This window comes from Felis catus, chromosome E1 (assembly GCF_018350175.1).
Source record: "Felis catus isolate Fca126 chromosome E1, F.catus_Fca126_mat1.0, whole genome shotgun sequence".
NCBI classification, from domain to species: domain Eukaryota; kingdom Metazoa; phylum Chordata; class Mammalia; order Carnivora; family Felidae; genus Felis; species Felis catus.
Window position 1 is genome coordinate 46,954,439 of NC_058381.1, and position 14,628 is coordinate 46,969,066.

General features: G+C 47.1%; 1 protein-coding gene across 7 annotated transcripts in view; it reads right to left on the reverse strand.

Annotated features, from left to right (window-relative positions):
- Window positions 1-7,271: 7,271 nt before the first annotated feature.
- The window catches only part of PECAM1 (platelet and endothelial cell adhesion molecule 1), a 74,791-nt gene continuing 67,434 nt past the window's right edge, over window positions 7,272-14,628 (reverse strand). For all 7 annotated transcript variants that reach the window (XM_045044140.1, XM_045044141.1, XM_006940496.5 and 4 more), the window contains 2 exons: window positions 14,137-14,159; window positions 7,272-8,345 (listed from right to left, as the gene is read on the reverse strand). In XM_045044140.1, coding sequence (XP_044900075.1) covers window positions 8,316-8,345; window positions 14,137-14,159 — 53 coding nt within the window. In that variant the 3' untranslated portion in view covers window positions 7,272-8,315. The remainder of the gene's footprint in view (window positions 8,346-14,136; window positions 14,160-14,628) is intronic.

A 14,628-nucleotide genomic window follows, 5' to 3' on the forward strand; every position in this document is an offset into this window, starting at 1 on the left:
TGTGACTGGCTTATTTCACTTAGCATAATGTCCTCAAGTTTCATCCATGTTGTAACATATTGCAGAATTTCCCTCCTTTTAAAGGTTAAATAATATTGCACTGTATGTATACACAATGTTTTGTTTATTCATTTATCCATCAAAGGACACTTGGGTTTCTCCCATGTTTTAGTTATCATACATGCTATTATGAATATAGGTATACAGATACCTCTTCGAACCCTGCTTTCAATTCTTCTGGACATATATCCAGAAATGGAATTACTGGGCCACAATGTAATTAATATTGCACTGTACTTCATAAATATTAACGCGTTTTTAATTTTTTAGGAATTACCATATTGTTTTTCATAGTGGTTGTACCATTTTACATTCCTACCAACAGTACACAAGTGTTCCAATTTCTCCACATCCTCGCCAACACAGTATCGTCTGTTGTTTTTTTTTAATAGAAGCCATCCTAATGAGTGTGAGGTGGTAGCTCATTGTGATTTTGATTTGCATCCCCTAATGATTAGTGCTGTTGAGCATCTTTTCATGCACTTATTGGCTATTTGTAGATTTTCTTTGGCAAACTGTCAATTCAAGTGCTTTGCCCGTTTGGAAGCAGGTTGTTTTTTTTATTATTGTTGAGTTTTAGGAGTTTTCTATATATTCTGGATATTAATCCTGTATAAGATATTTGATTTACAAATTAAAAAAAATTTTTTTTAATGTTTATTTATTTTTGAAAGAGAGACAGAGCATGAGCAGGGGAGAGGCAGAGAGAGAGGGAGACACAGAACTCGAAGTGGGCTCCAGGCTCCACACTGTCAGCACAAAGCCCAACGTGGGGCTCGAACTCACAAACTGTGAGATCGTGACCTGAGCCAAAGTCAGACGCTCAACCAACTGAGCCACTCGGGCGCCCCTACAAATATTTTCATATACTACTTAATACATTTCCCAAGGCATTTTTCTGCCTGGTGCTTTTTAAAATAGAAGTCACTGTGACCATGTCTTTAATTGAGCCCCCACCACACTGTCCCTCTGCCCATAACAGACGAATCACACACATAGAATGATCTTTCTCCACTTGGCGCTGGTTCTGCCATGTTAACAGTCCTTGGCTGTGAGAGGGCCCAGAGCTTCAACACAGTTGTCAAGTGGCCTTAGTCACCAACTGGTGCTAGGTTTTGCACTGATCCAAACCTGGTCTTTTGCCTGAATGACCTGGATCCCTCTGCTTCAATTACATGGATCAGTTGCTTCCATCTTGAAAGAGACCTGGTTGGGTTTGCCATGAGCCTGCTGTGCGCAGGGCATCGTGGTAAGGGCGGCTGTCTTGGAGGGCTGAGTAGGACTACAACAAGCTCCTGGCCCATGCTGGCTATTTGTGGGCTCCTGTTTCCTCGGGGCATCTGCTTATCTTGGCATCTTCCACACGGCCGTGGAACAAAGCCTCACATAAGCCAGATGCTCAGTGTTTGTTGAAAAAAATCAGATGAGCAAAAGGGACACGTGGACTGTTTGGAGACATGCTGTCTTGATTTTCACTCTTTGACTTAAACATCACCTATCCATATGCCAACACCTTCCTACAAAACAGAGAGAAGCACCTGTGTTGGTCTTGGCACACCATCTCCTCAGGGGCAGGGTTGGGGCATCCTTGTTCTCTAGCGTACAGTGCACGTGCGTATGTGCATACGGATGGGCACACGCACACGTGTGCGTTCACGCACGTGCATACCTACCAAGGGCTGGACAGACACATCACCTCAGGACAGACACGGAACGTCTGACAAACTCAGAGATGAATATAGTAGACCGATAGGTCCCAACCTGTTCAAGTACAAGGATTCTTCTTGAATAGAAAATAGTTTGCAGGGCACCTGGACGGCTCAGTCAGTTGAGCATCACTCTTGATTTCAGCTCAGGTCATGATCCCAGGGTTGTGGGATCGAGCCCTGTGTAGGTCTCCATGCTCAGCCTAAAACTAAAAAAATAAATGAATAAATAAATAAAAGAGTTTGCAAAGATTCCCACATGAGTTTAATTGACCTTTTTAGCATTATTAGGTTGATAAAAATACATCCCTATGCATTTGAGGACCTTTTGTAATGATTCCAAAGCTCTCCAGGTCTGGGGATCCACTTCATGAGTAGACATTAACACTAAAAAGGGATAACTACTGTGAACATTTGACATTTTGACATCTTTCCCCCTAAGAAGCATGACTAAAAAGCATGACTTCTCCGAGCAAAGTATCACAAGCACCAGAGACCCTGTCTGTCTGGTTGTCTGATGCATCTTTTTCCTTTTCCTAGGACCCAGTCCCGGGATCCTTCAAAGTCCCAACCGTGGGAGGTTTACTTGTGCTGCACATTCTGGCCCGAATAACCCAAGCCCTGAGAAGGAGAGTGTTAGTTGTACCAGAAACTAATGGAATAGTTTCTGGCACTAAACCAGACCCTCCTGTGCCAAGAGGTTCCAGGAAAACTAGCACATCCCAGGATCAGGAGGAAGTAAGGCAGCAACTGGGGACTTTTTCCTAATAAATCTAATAAACGCTTGGAAAAATAATCCACCAGTGGTCAAATATAGACAGAAACGAAAAACAACTTTGCAGGTTTTTGGAGGCATCTTTTTTCCTGAAAAGAGAGAAAAATGGAAAATATTCCATGCATTGGTTCTCAAAATAAATGAGAATGAGAAATATGTAAAAAGTTAAAAATGGAAATTCAACTACTGGCTATTTACCCAAAGAAAACAAAAACACTAACTGAAAAGATATATGTCCTGCTATGTCTATTGCAGCGTTATTTACAATAGCCAAGATATGGAAGCAGTCCAGTGTCCATCAATAGTGGATAAAGAAGATGTGAGTATATACAGTGAAATATTACTCAGCCATGAAAAATGGCATCTTGCCATTTGTGATGACATGGCTGGACCTAGGGGGTATTATGCTAAGTGAAATAAGTCAGACAACGACAAATACCACCCAGTTTCATTTATATGTGGAATCCAAAAAACAAAACAAAGCAGAAAGACCCATAACTACAGAGAACAAACTGATGGTTTCCAGAAGGAGGGAGAGTCAGGCAAAATGGGTGAAGGGGAGTGGGAGATACAGGCTTCCAGTCATGGAATGAATAAGTCACAGGGATGAAAGGTACAGCAGGGGGAATATAGTCAATGGTATTGTAATAGCGTTGCATGGTGACAGATGGTAGCTACCCTTGTGCTGAATACAACATAATATACAGAATTGTTGAAACTAATGTAATACTGTGTCAACTATACTTCAGTTTTTTTTTTAAGGAAAACTTTCACAGTGAAATAAAGGAATAAGAAAGAGAAAAAAAGAAGTATATAAACTTCAATTCTGTATCATGGTCAGGTAATTGTGGATGAGGGAGACAGGAAAAAGATGAAATGGAGGGGGAAAAGGAAAGAAGAAGCAGGAAAAAGGATGGGAGGTGAGAGCAAGGACATGAAGAAGGTTAGAGACAGAAGCACAGTGATGAGCCCAGAGGCAGAGACACCAAACACACGAAAGCAAAGCACAGTGAGCAAACATCAGACTGCGATGGCTCAAAAGACTAGGTTATGTGCAGGTAAATCACCGGTGCTGTACCTTTCTATTTACAGGAGCATCTTAGAAACATGGAAAATCAGAGCTGCAAGGAGTTGAGCTCATCTTGTCACGTTCCTTCTACATTGGGTTGAATAGTGTCCCCCCCCCCCACCCCCCACCAAACTTCATGTCTACCTGGAGCCTCAGAACGTGAGTTTCTTTGGAAATAGGGTCTCTGCAGATGTAAGTAGTAAAGGCGGGGCTATCCTAGATTAGGGTGGGCTCTAAATCCAATGATTGCTTTCTTTATGAGAAGTCCATGTGAAGACACAGACACAGATACGTATGGAGAAATGCCTCGTATGACAGAGGCCAGGATTAGTGATGTAGCTGCAAGCCAAGGGATGCTGTGGCTTACCAACAACCACCAAAAGCTAGAAGAGGCAAGGAAGGGGTCTTCCCTAGAGCCTTTGAAGGGAGTATGGCCCTGTGGACAACTTGATTGGGGACTTCTGGCCTCTAGAGCAGTGGGAGAATAAAGTTCTGTTGTTCTAAGTCAGAGTTGGTGATAATTTGCTATGATAGCCCTAGAAAATGAATGCAACTTCTTGTAGAAGAACTCTAAGATGTGTGACAGCTCAAGGTCACAGGATCAACTGGTAGCCAATCCCCTGTTGCAACTTGCCTTTTCCTTCATGCTCTGCAAACATGGAAATCATTTTTCTCTTCTCCTCTCCAAATTCATGTTGAAACTTTTATCAGTGCATGTTGGCTTTTATCAGTTTGAATTGTGAAATCCGTATGAAGGTTTTAGAAATACTTTGGACTATGAAAGTTTTAAATTAATTTACCGCCTATTCCTTTGGTGTACCAAAAATAACCTAATAGCTCATTACTTTTGGGAGATGAGGGCTGTCTCTTTTTAACACTGAGATCACCGTTTATTTATTTTGAGCCATTTTCTGAAGGCAAGCCGAGTTCCTCTAGGGATATTGGACTTAAAACAATCCACAAAGTAGACTCTTTGAGAAGAAAATGGGTTAACCACTCTTTTGGAGTTCTTAACAGACATCAAATCACATGGAGTACACTTGAGTTGTTCATTATTTTGTAGTTCTTAACCTTGTTTTGGACCATGTCTCTGGGAAACTGATAAAAACCATGACCGTCTTCCAGAAAATGGCATGTTCTCACAACTTCCTGCCCCTACTCTCACGGTGTTCACAGACACTGTCCCTTACCACCATCCCCACTCTGTGGACCCCCGCTGTGGAGGCTGTCCTCAAGTGGCTGGGCCTCCATTTCCCCCCAGTTCTCCTTTTCACTGGAGCCATGTGGTGGTGAGCAAAGGCAGAACCTGATCCTGCAGCAGAGAATTTCTCTCCAACATGTTAATAACACACACGGGGAGTCTTAAAAACAACCGTGCTCAGGAACTGAGTGCTGGCTGAACAACTTTCAGGAAGCTTCTCCTGAAGACTCTCAAAGATTGAGTCAGGCCAGTGGGGTTCCTGGCAGAAATTTCAAGGGACAATGGTGGCTTTTTGAAGAGGACTAATTGATCCCTGGGCTGGAAAGGACCCAGGGCTGACAGGCTGTTTTCCTGCTACGTTGAAGGCACTGTCCTCTCCTTTGCCTCAAGGTCTTAGCACACACACTCTGCCCCCTTGGTCAGCCATGCTCACCCCACCTTTTCCACCTGGTATTCTCCCTACCCTCAGGTCTTTGGTTAGACACAACTTCCCCTTGGACGCTTTCTGTGATTCCCTAATGTCAGTGTTCGAGGAGCCCTTTCCCTGTGCCCCCATTGGCCTTGACTTTCTCCACTGCAGTCCTTGTCCTGCCTGCTATAATGGGCACTCTACTCATCTGTAGCTCTACTGGATTGTGTGTTCCAGGAGGAGTAGAGGCCAAGTGATTCTTATAAGCTGGCCTATTCCCAACAGTGTCAGGAAAATAGAGCGTGATGGAATCAAAATAAATAAATAACCGGTTGGTTCAACGCAGGCATTATTGGCATTTTGGACATGATAATTCTTTGTTATGGTGGACTGTCCTGTGCATTGTAGGACATTTAGCAGCGTCCCTGGCTTCTACCCACCAGATCCCAGTAGCGCCCCATCCAGTGCTGACAACTAAAAATGTCTCCAGACACTATCCAGTGACTCTGGGAGGCAAAAATCACCCTGATAGAAAACCACCACTTTAATGGATGAATGCTGACCTTGGAGTCACTTTGCCGATCTTGCATCTATGTCAGGGAGTGAAAATTCAGGTAATCAATTAATGCTGATGGAGTGGGTGGCTCCTGAAATGGGTGGCTGACCTCTTGTGGATCTTCAAAAGAGCCCCCCCCCCCCCCCACCAAAATCTATTACATGTTTGCAAAAGAGTGGTTAAGTCCTTTAATGACCTATGACAATGTAAGAACACGAGAGGGAGCTCTAACAAGTTCCAACACAGAGGAAAACCAGCCACTCCCAGAAAGGGTGACTGAAGCTCTTCCATAGTGATGAGCTCTGGAGGTTTAGACGCTTGGTTATGCCCTAGAGTTAGGACAGCCGAACCAGAGTCTTGGGTTTTTATTTTCTGAATCTACTACGAAAGATCCCTGTGTGTGTGGCTCCCCCCTCCCCCGCACCCGCCCCAGAAATATAGACAAGAGGGGGAAAACAAAGATCCATTTGTGTTCCATAAATAAGTCATAAGCATCAGGAACAGGGTCTTCCCAGCTTCCAGGGCAATGGCCCTTCTCTGGTGACAGCAGGGACTGAGGAGTTGGCATGGAGGCTCTGGGCTCTCCCCAGATCATCAACACATCAACCTTCAGGCTTGAAGTTCAATACAGACCATCACATTCTGGGGCTCCACCCTGCGTCCATGGCTGGCTCTGGAACCCGGGGAAATTCTATAACATTTTCGTGCCACAACTTTGTGTGTGTACGCACACGGATTCATACCTTTTATCATATTTTCAAAGGAGTCTAAACCCTCCAGATACTAAGAACCCCTGGTCCAAGCTCCTCATTGTAGAAGTGAAGAACCTGAAGCTCAGAGGTTAAGAGGCTCCTTCAAGTTCCTACAGCTGCAATGTGGCAGAACTAGGACATACACTCCTATCTCCCTCTGCCTTCAGGCCCAGTGGGGCGCTGTTCTGATGGGGACCTGGGCTGTAGGGCAGTGAGGTCTGGTCTGAGGCCACTGAGGATGGCTTAGAGGGATAGGAGGGGGTGCTTCGCCAGTAGGGTTACCAGATAAAATGAGATGCCTAGTTACATTTGACTCTCAGATAAATGAATACTTTTACAGTGTAAGTATAAGCCGAATGTTACACAGGACATACTTACACCCGAAGCAGATTCATTGTTTATCTGAAATTCAAATTTAACTGAGCACCCTGGGTGTTTCGGTGTTTTTTGTTGGTGTTATTTGCTCAACCTGGCAACCCTATCTGCCAGGGACAGCCTGGCAGTCTTTGGCTGGGAAGCAAACGCTGAATCGCAGCCAATGGATATTAATGACTCAGTGTTTGACGCTCAGACTACCTCTGGCCCTGCCTTCAATAAAGGCCACGGAGGCCCTTGGCCTGTGTGAGGCAACCTGATAAGACCTGCTTGGTTCTTTGTGACTTCAGAAGGCCCGAGGCGTCCTCAAGCACTACAGATATTCTATGTGTATGTGTCCTCTTAGAAGATGACATTTCACAGGTCTGTGAAGAGTAAAGATCAAATTTATTTAATGCAATACCCTGCAGCTGTGTCACTGAGGTGGACGGGACGTGGGGGGAAGATGATCTCAGCTAGGTGTGCTCACTAGTGAAATTCCCCCGCAAAATGGCCGCGGCTACTCGTCCACCCCCTCAAGACACCCTCAGAAATATCGTAAGACCTCAGGGGACCATTTCTTTAGCAAGGAATAAATTAAAAAAAAAATTAGTAAGAAAAATACGCATTTCATTTTTCTATTAAAAACAATATTTGCTGTAGGCAAACATCTTCCCATCTTGCAGCCTGCAGCATGGTAAAGGAAAAGAAAGAAAGGGTATAGAAAAACAGCATAAGAACATCTGTGCTCTGTCCAACTTCATTTTCTCTTCTGTGCATTGCCCGGAATGAACCTGATCTTCAGGTTGGCATCTCAAAGGGGTCGCTCCCAAGCAGCTTTGTTGTGACATTTGTGGCAGGCGAGGTCGCGGAGGGAACAGGGGGCGCCGTCTGGTCAGTGCTGTTCACTTCCGAGGAACAAGGACCACCCAGAACCACAGGCCTTTGAAGGACCAAAGGCAGAGAGAGAGAGAGAGAGAGAGAGAGAGAGAGAGAGAGAGAGATAGCCCCTCAGCCCAGCCATTCGCTAGAAGCGATTGGCTACAAAACAAAAAAAATGGTTTCTGTGTGTGAAGATACTTGGACAAGTTCTTGATCTCCGTGCAAGACAAAAATATTCAAGTTTCAAAATATCCCAATGGCCGTTTAACCCTGAACCTCCTTCTGCGGCTCCCCACTCCTGAGGATGCCCCAGCTTGGTGAGAGGGGGGCGCTGTGGGGGGACTTAACCAGCCCCTCCGTATCTCTTTATACCCCCCATAAATGTAGGCAGATGGATTTCAGAACTGGTGACTTGGCCTGAGGAATTGCTCTGTTCAGTGGGAGCAGGGCAGTTTCATAAATAAATGCACAGAGCTCTTGGAATACAGGAATGATCTCCTCTTCTTGGAACGTGGGTGTCCTTCCAAGGAGGAACATCTGTCCTCGCAGCCCTAAGTTCCATCAAGGGAGCCTTCCGTTCTCTGCAGAGACAAGAGAAGACAAGCTATGGTCACACCCTTCAGGGCTCAAGACTGGCCTGGAGGAGGGGTAAGCAATATTGCAGCAAGCGCTTCACAAAGGCTCTGGTACCTCCACCCTGTGGGGTCAGCTCCTGCCCACATTCACTTCTCCCTTCTCTCCACACCAGCTCCGCCCAGGGCTGTGGCCTCCACTGCCTGTAGACACGCGCTGCACTTCAGGCTATCAGCCAACTTTGTCAAGCACCCACTGTACACCCAGCATTCTGCCCCGTGGGTGACACACTTACCTACAGAGCAAGACTAGTAGAATTAAGAGAGACCTGGCTTCTTGCTCCAGCTCTGCTTCTAACACAAGCTGAGGCTTCTCTAGGTCTGTTTTCTTTTCTTTTTTTTTTTCAACTTTTTTTTTTTTAATGTTTATTTATTTTTGAGAGACAGAGACAGACTGCGAGTGGGTTAGGGGCAGAGAGAGAGGGAGACACAGAACCCAAAGCAGGCTCCAGCCTCCAAACTGTCAGCACAGAGCCTGACGTGGGGCTCAAACTCACAAACTGGGAGATCATGACCTGAGTGGAAGTAGGTTGCTCAACCAACTGAGCCACCCGGGCACCCCCGTTTTCTTTTAAAAAATTTTTTTAATTAATGTTTTTTATTTATTTTTGAGAGAGAGAGAGAGAGAGACAGAATGGGAAGCAGGCTCCAGGCTCCGAGCTGACAGCATAGAGCCCGACGCGGGGCTCGAACTCACGAACCGTGAGATCATGACCTGAGCTGAGGTTGATGCTCAGCCGACTGAGCCACCCAGGCACCACCCCCCCGCCCAGCCCATTTTCTTTTTTAATCGCAAAATCAAAGAGTTTTAACATGGATAAACACTGAGGATGCTTATCGTCATAAAGATGAAGAAGCGGAAGAAGCCAGACGCAGGAGGAACAGATATTGTGTGATTCCACTTACACGAGGTACCCAGAGTAGTCAAACTGATGGAGCTAGAAAGGAGAACTGTGATTTCCAGGAGCTGCGGGGAAGGGGGAAATGAGTGTGCAATGGGTAGACTTTTGGGTTGGAATGATGACAAAGTTCTGTGGGTGGATGGTGCTGATGGTTGCACACGATGTGAAGGTACTTAAGGTCACTGAGCGGTACACTTAACAATGGTTAAAATGGTACCTGCTGTTGTGTCTGTTTTGCCCCCTCCCCAAGAAAAAAAGTAAAAAACAAAACAAAAACAAAAGCCAGATTCCGCACGCCATCCTGCAGTGTTCTTTAACTGCTTTGTGTGATATTGTTGACACCTCCGTACCCGCCAGTAACTGGACCCCCATCTGACCCGAGTACTGTTATCTATACCGAGGACGCAAGAACCCGCCAGGAATTTTATATCCTATCCGTTACTGACAAACAGTGCTAGCACGTGGGAAAGGTCCTAACAAACTGCAGGAGTTCAGAGGTGGCGAGACGCCCTCGCTGTGCCACGAGGGAGTCACAGAAGGCTTCGTGGAGCCAGCCTCCAAGGTGAGGCGGGTTTGGACGAATGGCTGCAGCACGGGGGCAAGAGCGGGGCAGATGGAAAGGCTGGAGCAAAGGTGCCCTGGGCCCCAAAGGGCAGGCAGCAAATGAGTCCGTGACCCGACCCTCTGTGAGTGCAGGTGGACCTCGTGGGCACACAAGTGGGGGCACTTGTGGGGCTCAGCCAGCGTCTTGGGAGCCCCATGGCCAGGCTGGTTGGCTCTCTGACGGTGGGGGCTGAGGTCCCTGTTTTGTTCTGGTCCCTGCGCATCTGAGGAGCCTCTGAGAACAGGATGCGGGTCCCAAGGGCTCCAGCTGGCAGGCCACGGCTCTGCCTCTGCCTTTGCCAGGAGAGACCCTGGCAAGCGGGCCAAGAGAGCTGTGTTGGCCCCAAGGGGCTGGAGGCCCGCCAGCGCTGGCAGCTACCTTCATTTCTTCCGCTTTGCCCAGAGGGGTGACCCTGGTGTCCAGGCTTCCTGCAGGCCCCAGACCAAGTCCCTCCCTAAACGCCTCCGCTCTCCTCGGCCAGGCGAGGCGAGCACTCGGTAGCTGCAGCAGGACTGGCCCCACGGATGGGAAGGGCTGGGTCACAGTCAACCGGACCTTGAAGTAATGGTTAACATACTCACATCCAAGACCTGTCCTTCCTTGTACCTAAATCAGAGGCCAGCTGTCAGCCACCCAAGAACAGCCATGAAATCGCCCCACTTCGGGCCAGAACATGGTATAGATGCTCTCAAAGGTCATTTTACTTCTAACACCCCTGGGTTTTCTACTTCCTGATTCTAGAATGTACCCCTTATGGGGCGGGGCGGGGGGGGGGCGCCTTGGTCTTTCAGTTAGTTAAGCTCTTGGTTTCAGCTCAGGTCATGATCCCACAGTTTGTGGGTTCAAGCCCAGGACTGAGATCCCTGCTCGGGATTCTCTCTCTCTCTCTCTCCTTCTCGCTCTCTGCCCCTCCCCACTCACTCCCTCTCTCAAAAAATAGATAAATTTGGGGCGCCTGGGTGGCTCAGTTGGTTAAGCGTCTGACTTCGGCTCAGGTCATGATCTCGCGGTCCGTGGGTTCGAGCCCCACGTTGGGCTCTGTGCTGACAACTCAGAGCCTGGAGTCTGTTTCAGATTCTGTGTCTCCCTCTTTCTCTGACCCTCCCCTGTTCATGCTCTCTCTCTGTCTCAAAAATAAATAAATGTTAAAAAATTTTTTTAAAAAATAGATAAACTTAAAATAAAAATAGAATGTGCCCCTTATGAGCACTTCCAATAAACCAAGTCTGTGATAGGTGCTCATTTAATCCTTGCAACAACCAGGTGGGGTGGGGGTGGTTATTATCTCCAATTCCAGATGAGGAAACGAAGGCCCTGAGACATCTGCCCAGCGTGACTCAGCTGGTAAACAGCGAATCATGGAAAGGTTAGGTTTTAAGGTGGGTCTCTGATTCCCAAGTCAAAGCCTGGCTTTGGGTGAATCCTATGAAGAGGCATTTCAGGGCCAAAATGAAGTAAGTCTCCCATTCGTGCCTCATACTGACAGAGTGATGAAAAGAACTTTAAACAGACCATCAAGTAGCGTTTATGTGGTCCATTGCAAAATACTTTTTACACGTGTTCCTCATTTTCCCTTTAAGAAACTTCTAGTAGGGAGCTATTACTGTGTTTGGGGTTCTCACCATCTCTGTTTCACGAATTGGAAAGCTTAGTTGGAGGAGGGCAGGCTCACCCAAAAGATGGCCAGAGAGCTGAAGCTCAGACTCCAGTTCCCACTGCTGGCTCCCAGGAGGGAAGGGGGTGAGCTGTAACTGGGAACTGCCTCTTTTTCCGTAAGAAGACAAGGCTGTCTCCAAGATCCCGAGACCCACGAAGGTCCAGATTCACCCCTTTCTTTTAAGTACAAGGTGTTCTCTTTCACATTTTCTGTCTGCCTGGGCCACAAACACAATTTATAAACAAGGCAAAAATGGCAGAGGAAAAATGAAGTCAGAATGTGCCATTGAAGCAAGTCAAACAATACTAAATTAGTATTTGGCTAAGCGGCTATCTCATTGTTAAGATATTTCCTCCAATGTGTTTTCAGAAGCAACGGCCATTAAACTACTGGGAATGATCGCCAGGTTTGATTTCAGGAAGGAAATCCCCTCCCATTTCCCTGCTGGGCAATTCGATTAATTTTCTCCTGACCCTCACCAGCTGATTATTAGGAAAACTATACCTCCTTCTTTTCTAAACAAATTGTATTCGCTTAAAGCGTCAAAATCTCTCTCCCAACGGCTGGGAAGCCCTGAGCTCCCGCCAAAAGTCTTTATTCTTGGGGAGGGCAGCACCAGCTGGTGGGGGAGCTCTCAGGAGCATCCTGGGAGCAGACTTCTGGATCCACGGGTCAGCTCCTGGGGGAAAAGGAAAGTTCTATCTGTCCTGGAGCTCAGAGCCTTTGTCCAGAGAGACCGTTTGGATTGCAGACAAAGTAAATAAGTCAGTCCTGCAGGTCCAACAGACTTGCCTGGGGAGGACACAGCTATGTTTATTGTAGTGGGAGAGCATCTCTTTGCCTATGGAGCAAAGATCTCACTTTCCACTCCCTCAAGGCCATGATAGCTGGAACAATGATGTCACTTCTTGGAGGGAGTCTTATGTTGTGGACTAGCCAAGGAATCTGGGGACCCAGGTTCTAGTCCTGGCTCTGCTATTACCTGACTGGGACACCCCAGCCAGGCTGTTCTGCCGATTCAGCCGTCAGTTTTTGCACCTATAAATTGGGCGCCGGACCCTTGCCAAGGCAAGTCACTGGTTTCGGGAGTCGGGGTGGGTTTAGGCTAGAAAAAAGACCTTCATTTTATCCCTCTTTTCCTTAAATTGATAGCTTTCCTCCATAAGAAGAATGTCAGTGGTTTCCTGCCGTCAAAGGCATAATGAGTTCTCTGTTTTATAAGAATTCAGACTCCAGCAAAACAAAGGAAGCCAGGGGGCCCTTTGGAAAGGCTACCAGCAATCTTGCCGAAGGTTCTTTCTTCCCAGACCTTAAAGCAGCTCCTCATTTCTCAAGATACCAGCTGCCCAGTTAACCCCTAAACTACTGGGTAGTTCGTCAAAAGGTTGGGAGTGGGAAGATAGGAGGAGACAGATCTTAGCAAAATTTGAACTTGGACCTCCACATTAAAAGAATATATATTTCCATCTGCCAAGTAGCAGCATCCTAAATCCTCAATTTCCTACAGAGTGAAAACCTCAGGGGCGCCTGGGTGGCTCAGTCGGTTAAGCGACCGACCTCGACTGAGGTCATGATCTCACGGTTTGTGGGTTTGAGCCCCGCATCACGTTCTGTGCTGACAGCTCAGAGCCTGGAGCCTGCTTCTGAGATTCTGTGTCTCCTTCTCTCTGCACCTCCCCTGCTCGTGCTCTCTCTCTCTGACTCTCAAAAAATAAATAAATGTTAATTAAAAAAAATTAAAAAAAAAAAAAAAAGGAAAACCTCATAATGAGGTGTTTGAGTCCTTTGCATGTAAGCCCTAACTGACCTCTTCCTAGTGCTTCTCCCGGATGTCCTTTCTCCTATCACCCTCAGCTGCTTGGACTGTTCCTTCCCTCGTGGCTCTACTCCTGCTGATCTTTCTACCTGGGCCTGCTGCTGTGGTCGGACCCCTTCCTCACGGCCGATCCCAGTGACCCCTTCCGTGGGGAGGAGACCCTAACCAGACCCGTCTTTCTTCTGCGTTTCCATAGCTTCTGGTGAGCTATCATCACCTTGCTTTCTCCTCTGTGTTAACTCATCTGATTCCCTCTGTGGGTCAAGGACCTTGAGTGGCCTCTGCAGCAGAGGGCCTGGTGTGTCAGGGTGACTGGCACAGGCTCTCAGAGTTCAAAGTTCAAATGCACTGTTGGATCCTCCCTTCCTCCAAGCATTCCCCCCACCCCACAACAATGTCTGCCTCACTTCCAAAGCCTGAACCTGAACTAGGAGGAAATGTGCACTTCGCTCAAGGGGGGCTATATGTTCTAGATTCCTGATCCTTTGAGGGGGTCTCTCTTCGTATGAGGGCTGAGATGCACGCATGGAAACAGTGGGAGAGAATATTTGAAATCACCAGGCCCAGAAAACCTGGCCAGCCCGATGACCAAACACCCTCCATACAACATCTAGGCTATTGTTGCCCAGGGCTCCTGGTCTAAAACAGACCAGGCCGCTGTAGGAATGTGATTCGTGGGAGTGCAGAACCTGGCTGAGTTTGGAAATAGTTCACTGTTCAATAGACCATTTTTAAAAATTGTTTGTGAAATGTGTACTTACAGAATATCTGTTTTCCACGAAATCTGCAAAACAAAGCATAACATAGAGGGTGAGCGATTCAGAGAGTACATCAGGCTCCCCCCGCCCCCCAACCATCTCAGGAACCCCATGGGTAAAGGCAGGGGGTGGGGGCGGTGCAGAAGGAGACACCAGAGCTTTACTGGGTGCTCAGCTGTATGGCTCCTTTGCCCACAGACAGCTTCCTCTGGGCTCTATACTCCATGTGACAAGCATATTAAAATCCCTGCAAGCTCACTGGACATTTTAAACAGTTTTTTTTTAAGATTTTATTTTATTTTTTAATTTGTTTTAATGTTTGTTTATTTTTGCGAGAAGAGACAGAGCGTGAGCTGGTGGGGGGGGGTGGGGGGGGCAGGGGTGGGGAGCAGAGAGAGAGACCCAGAATCTGAAGCAGGCTCCAGGCTCTGAGCTGTCAGCACAGAGCCTGACGCGAGGCTCGAACCCATGAGCGGTGAAATCATGACCTGAGCT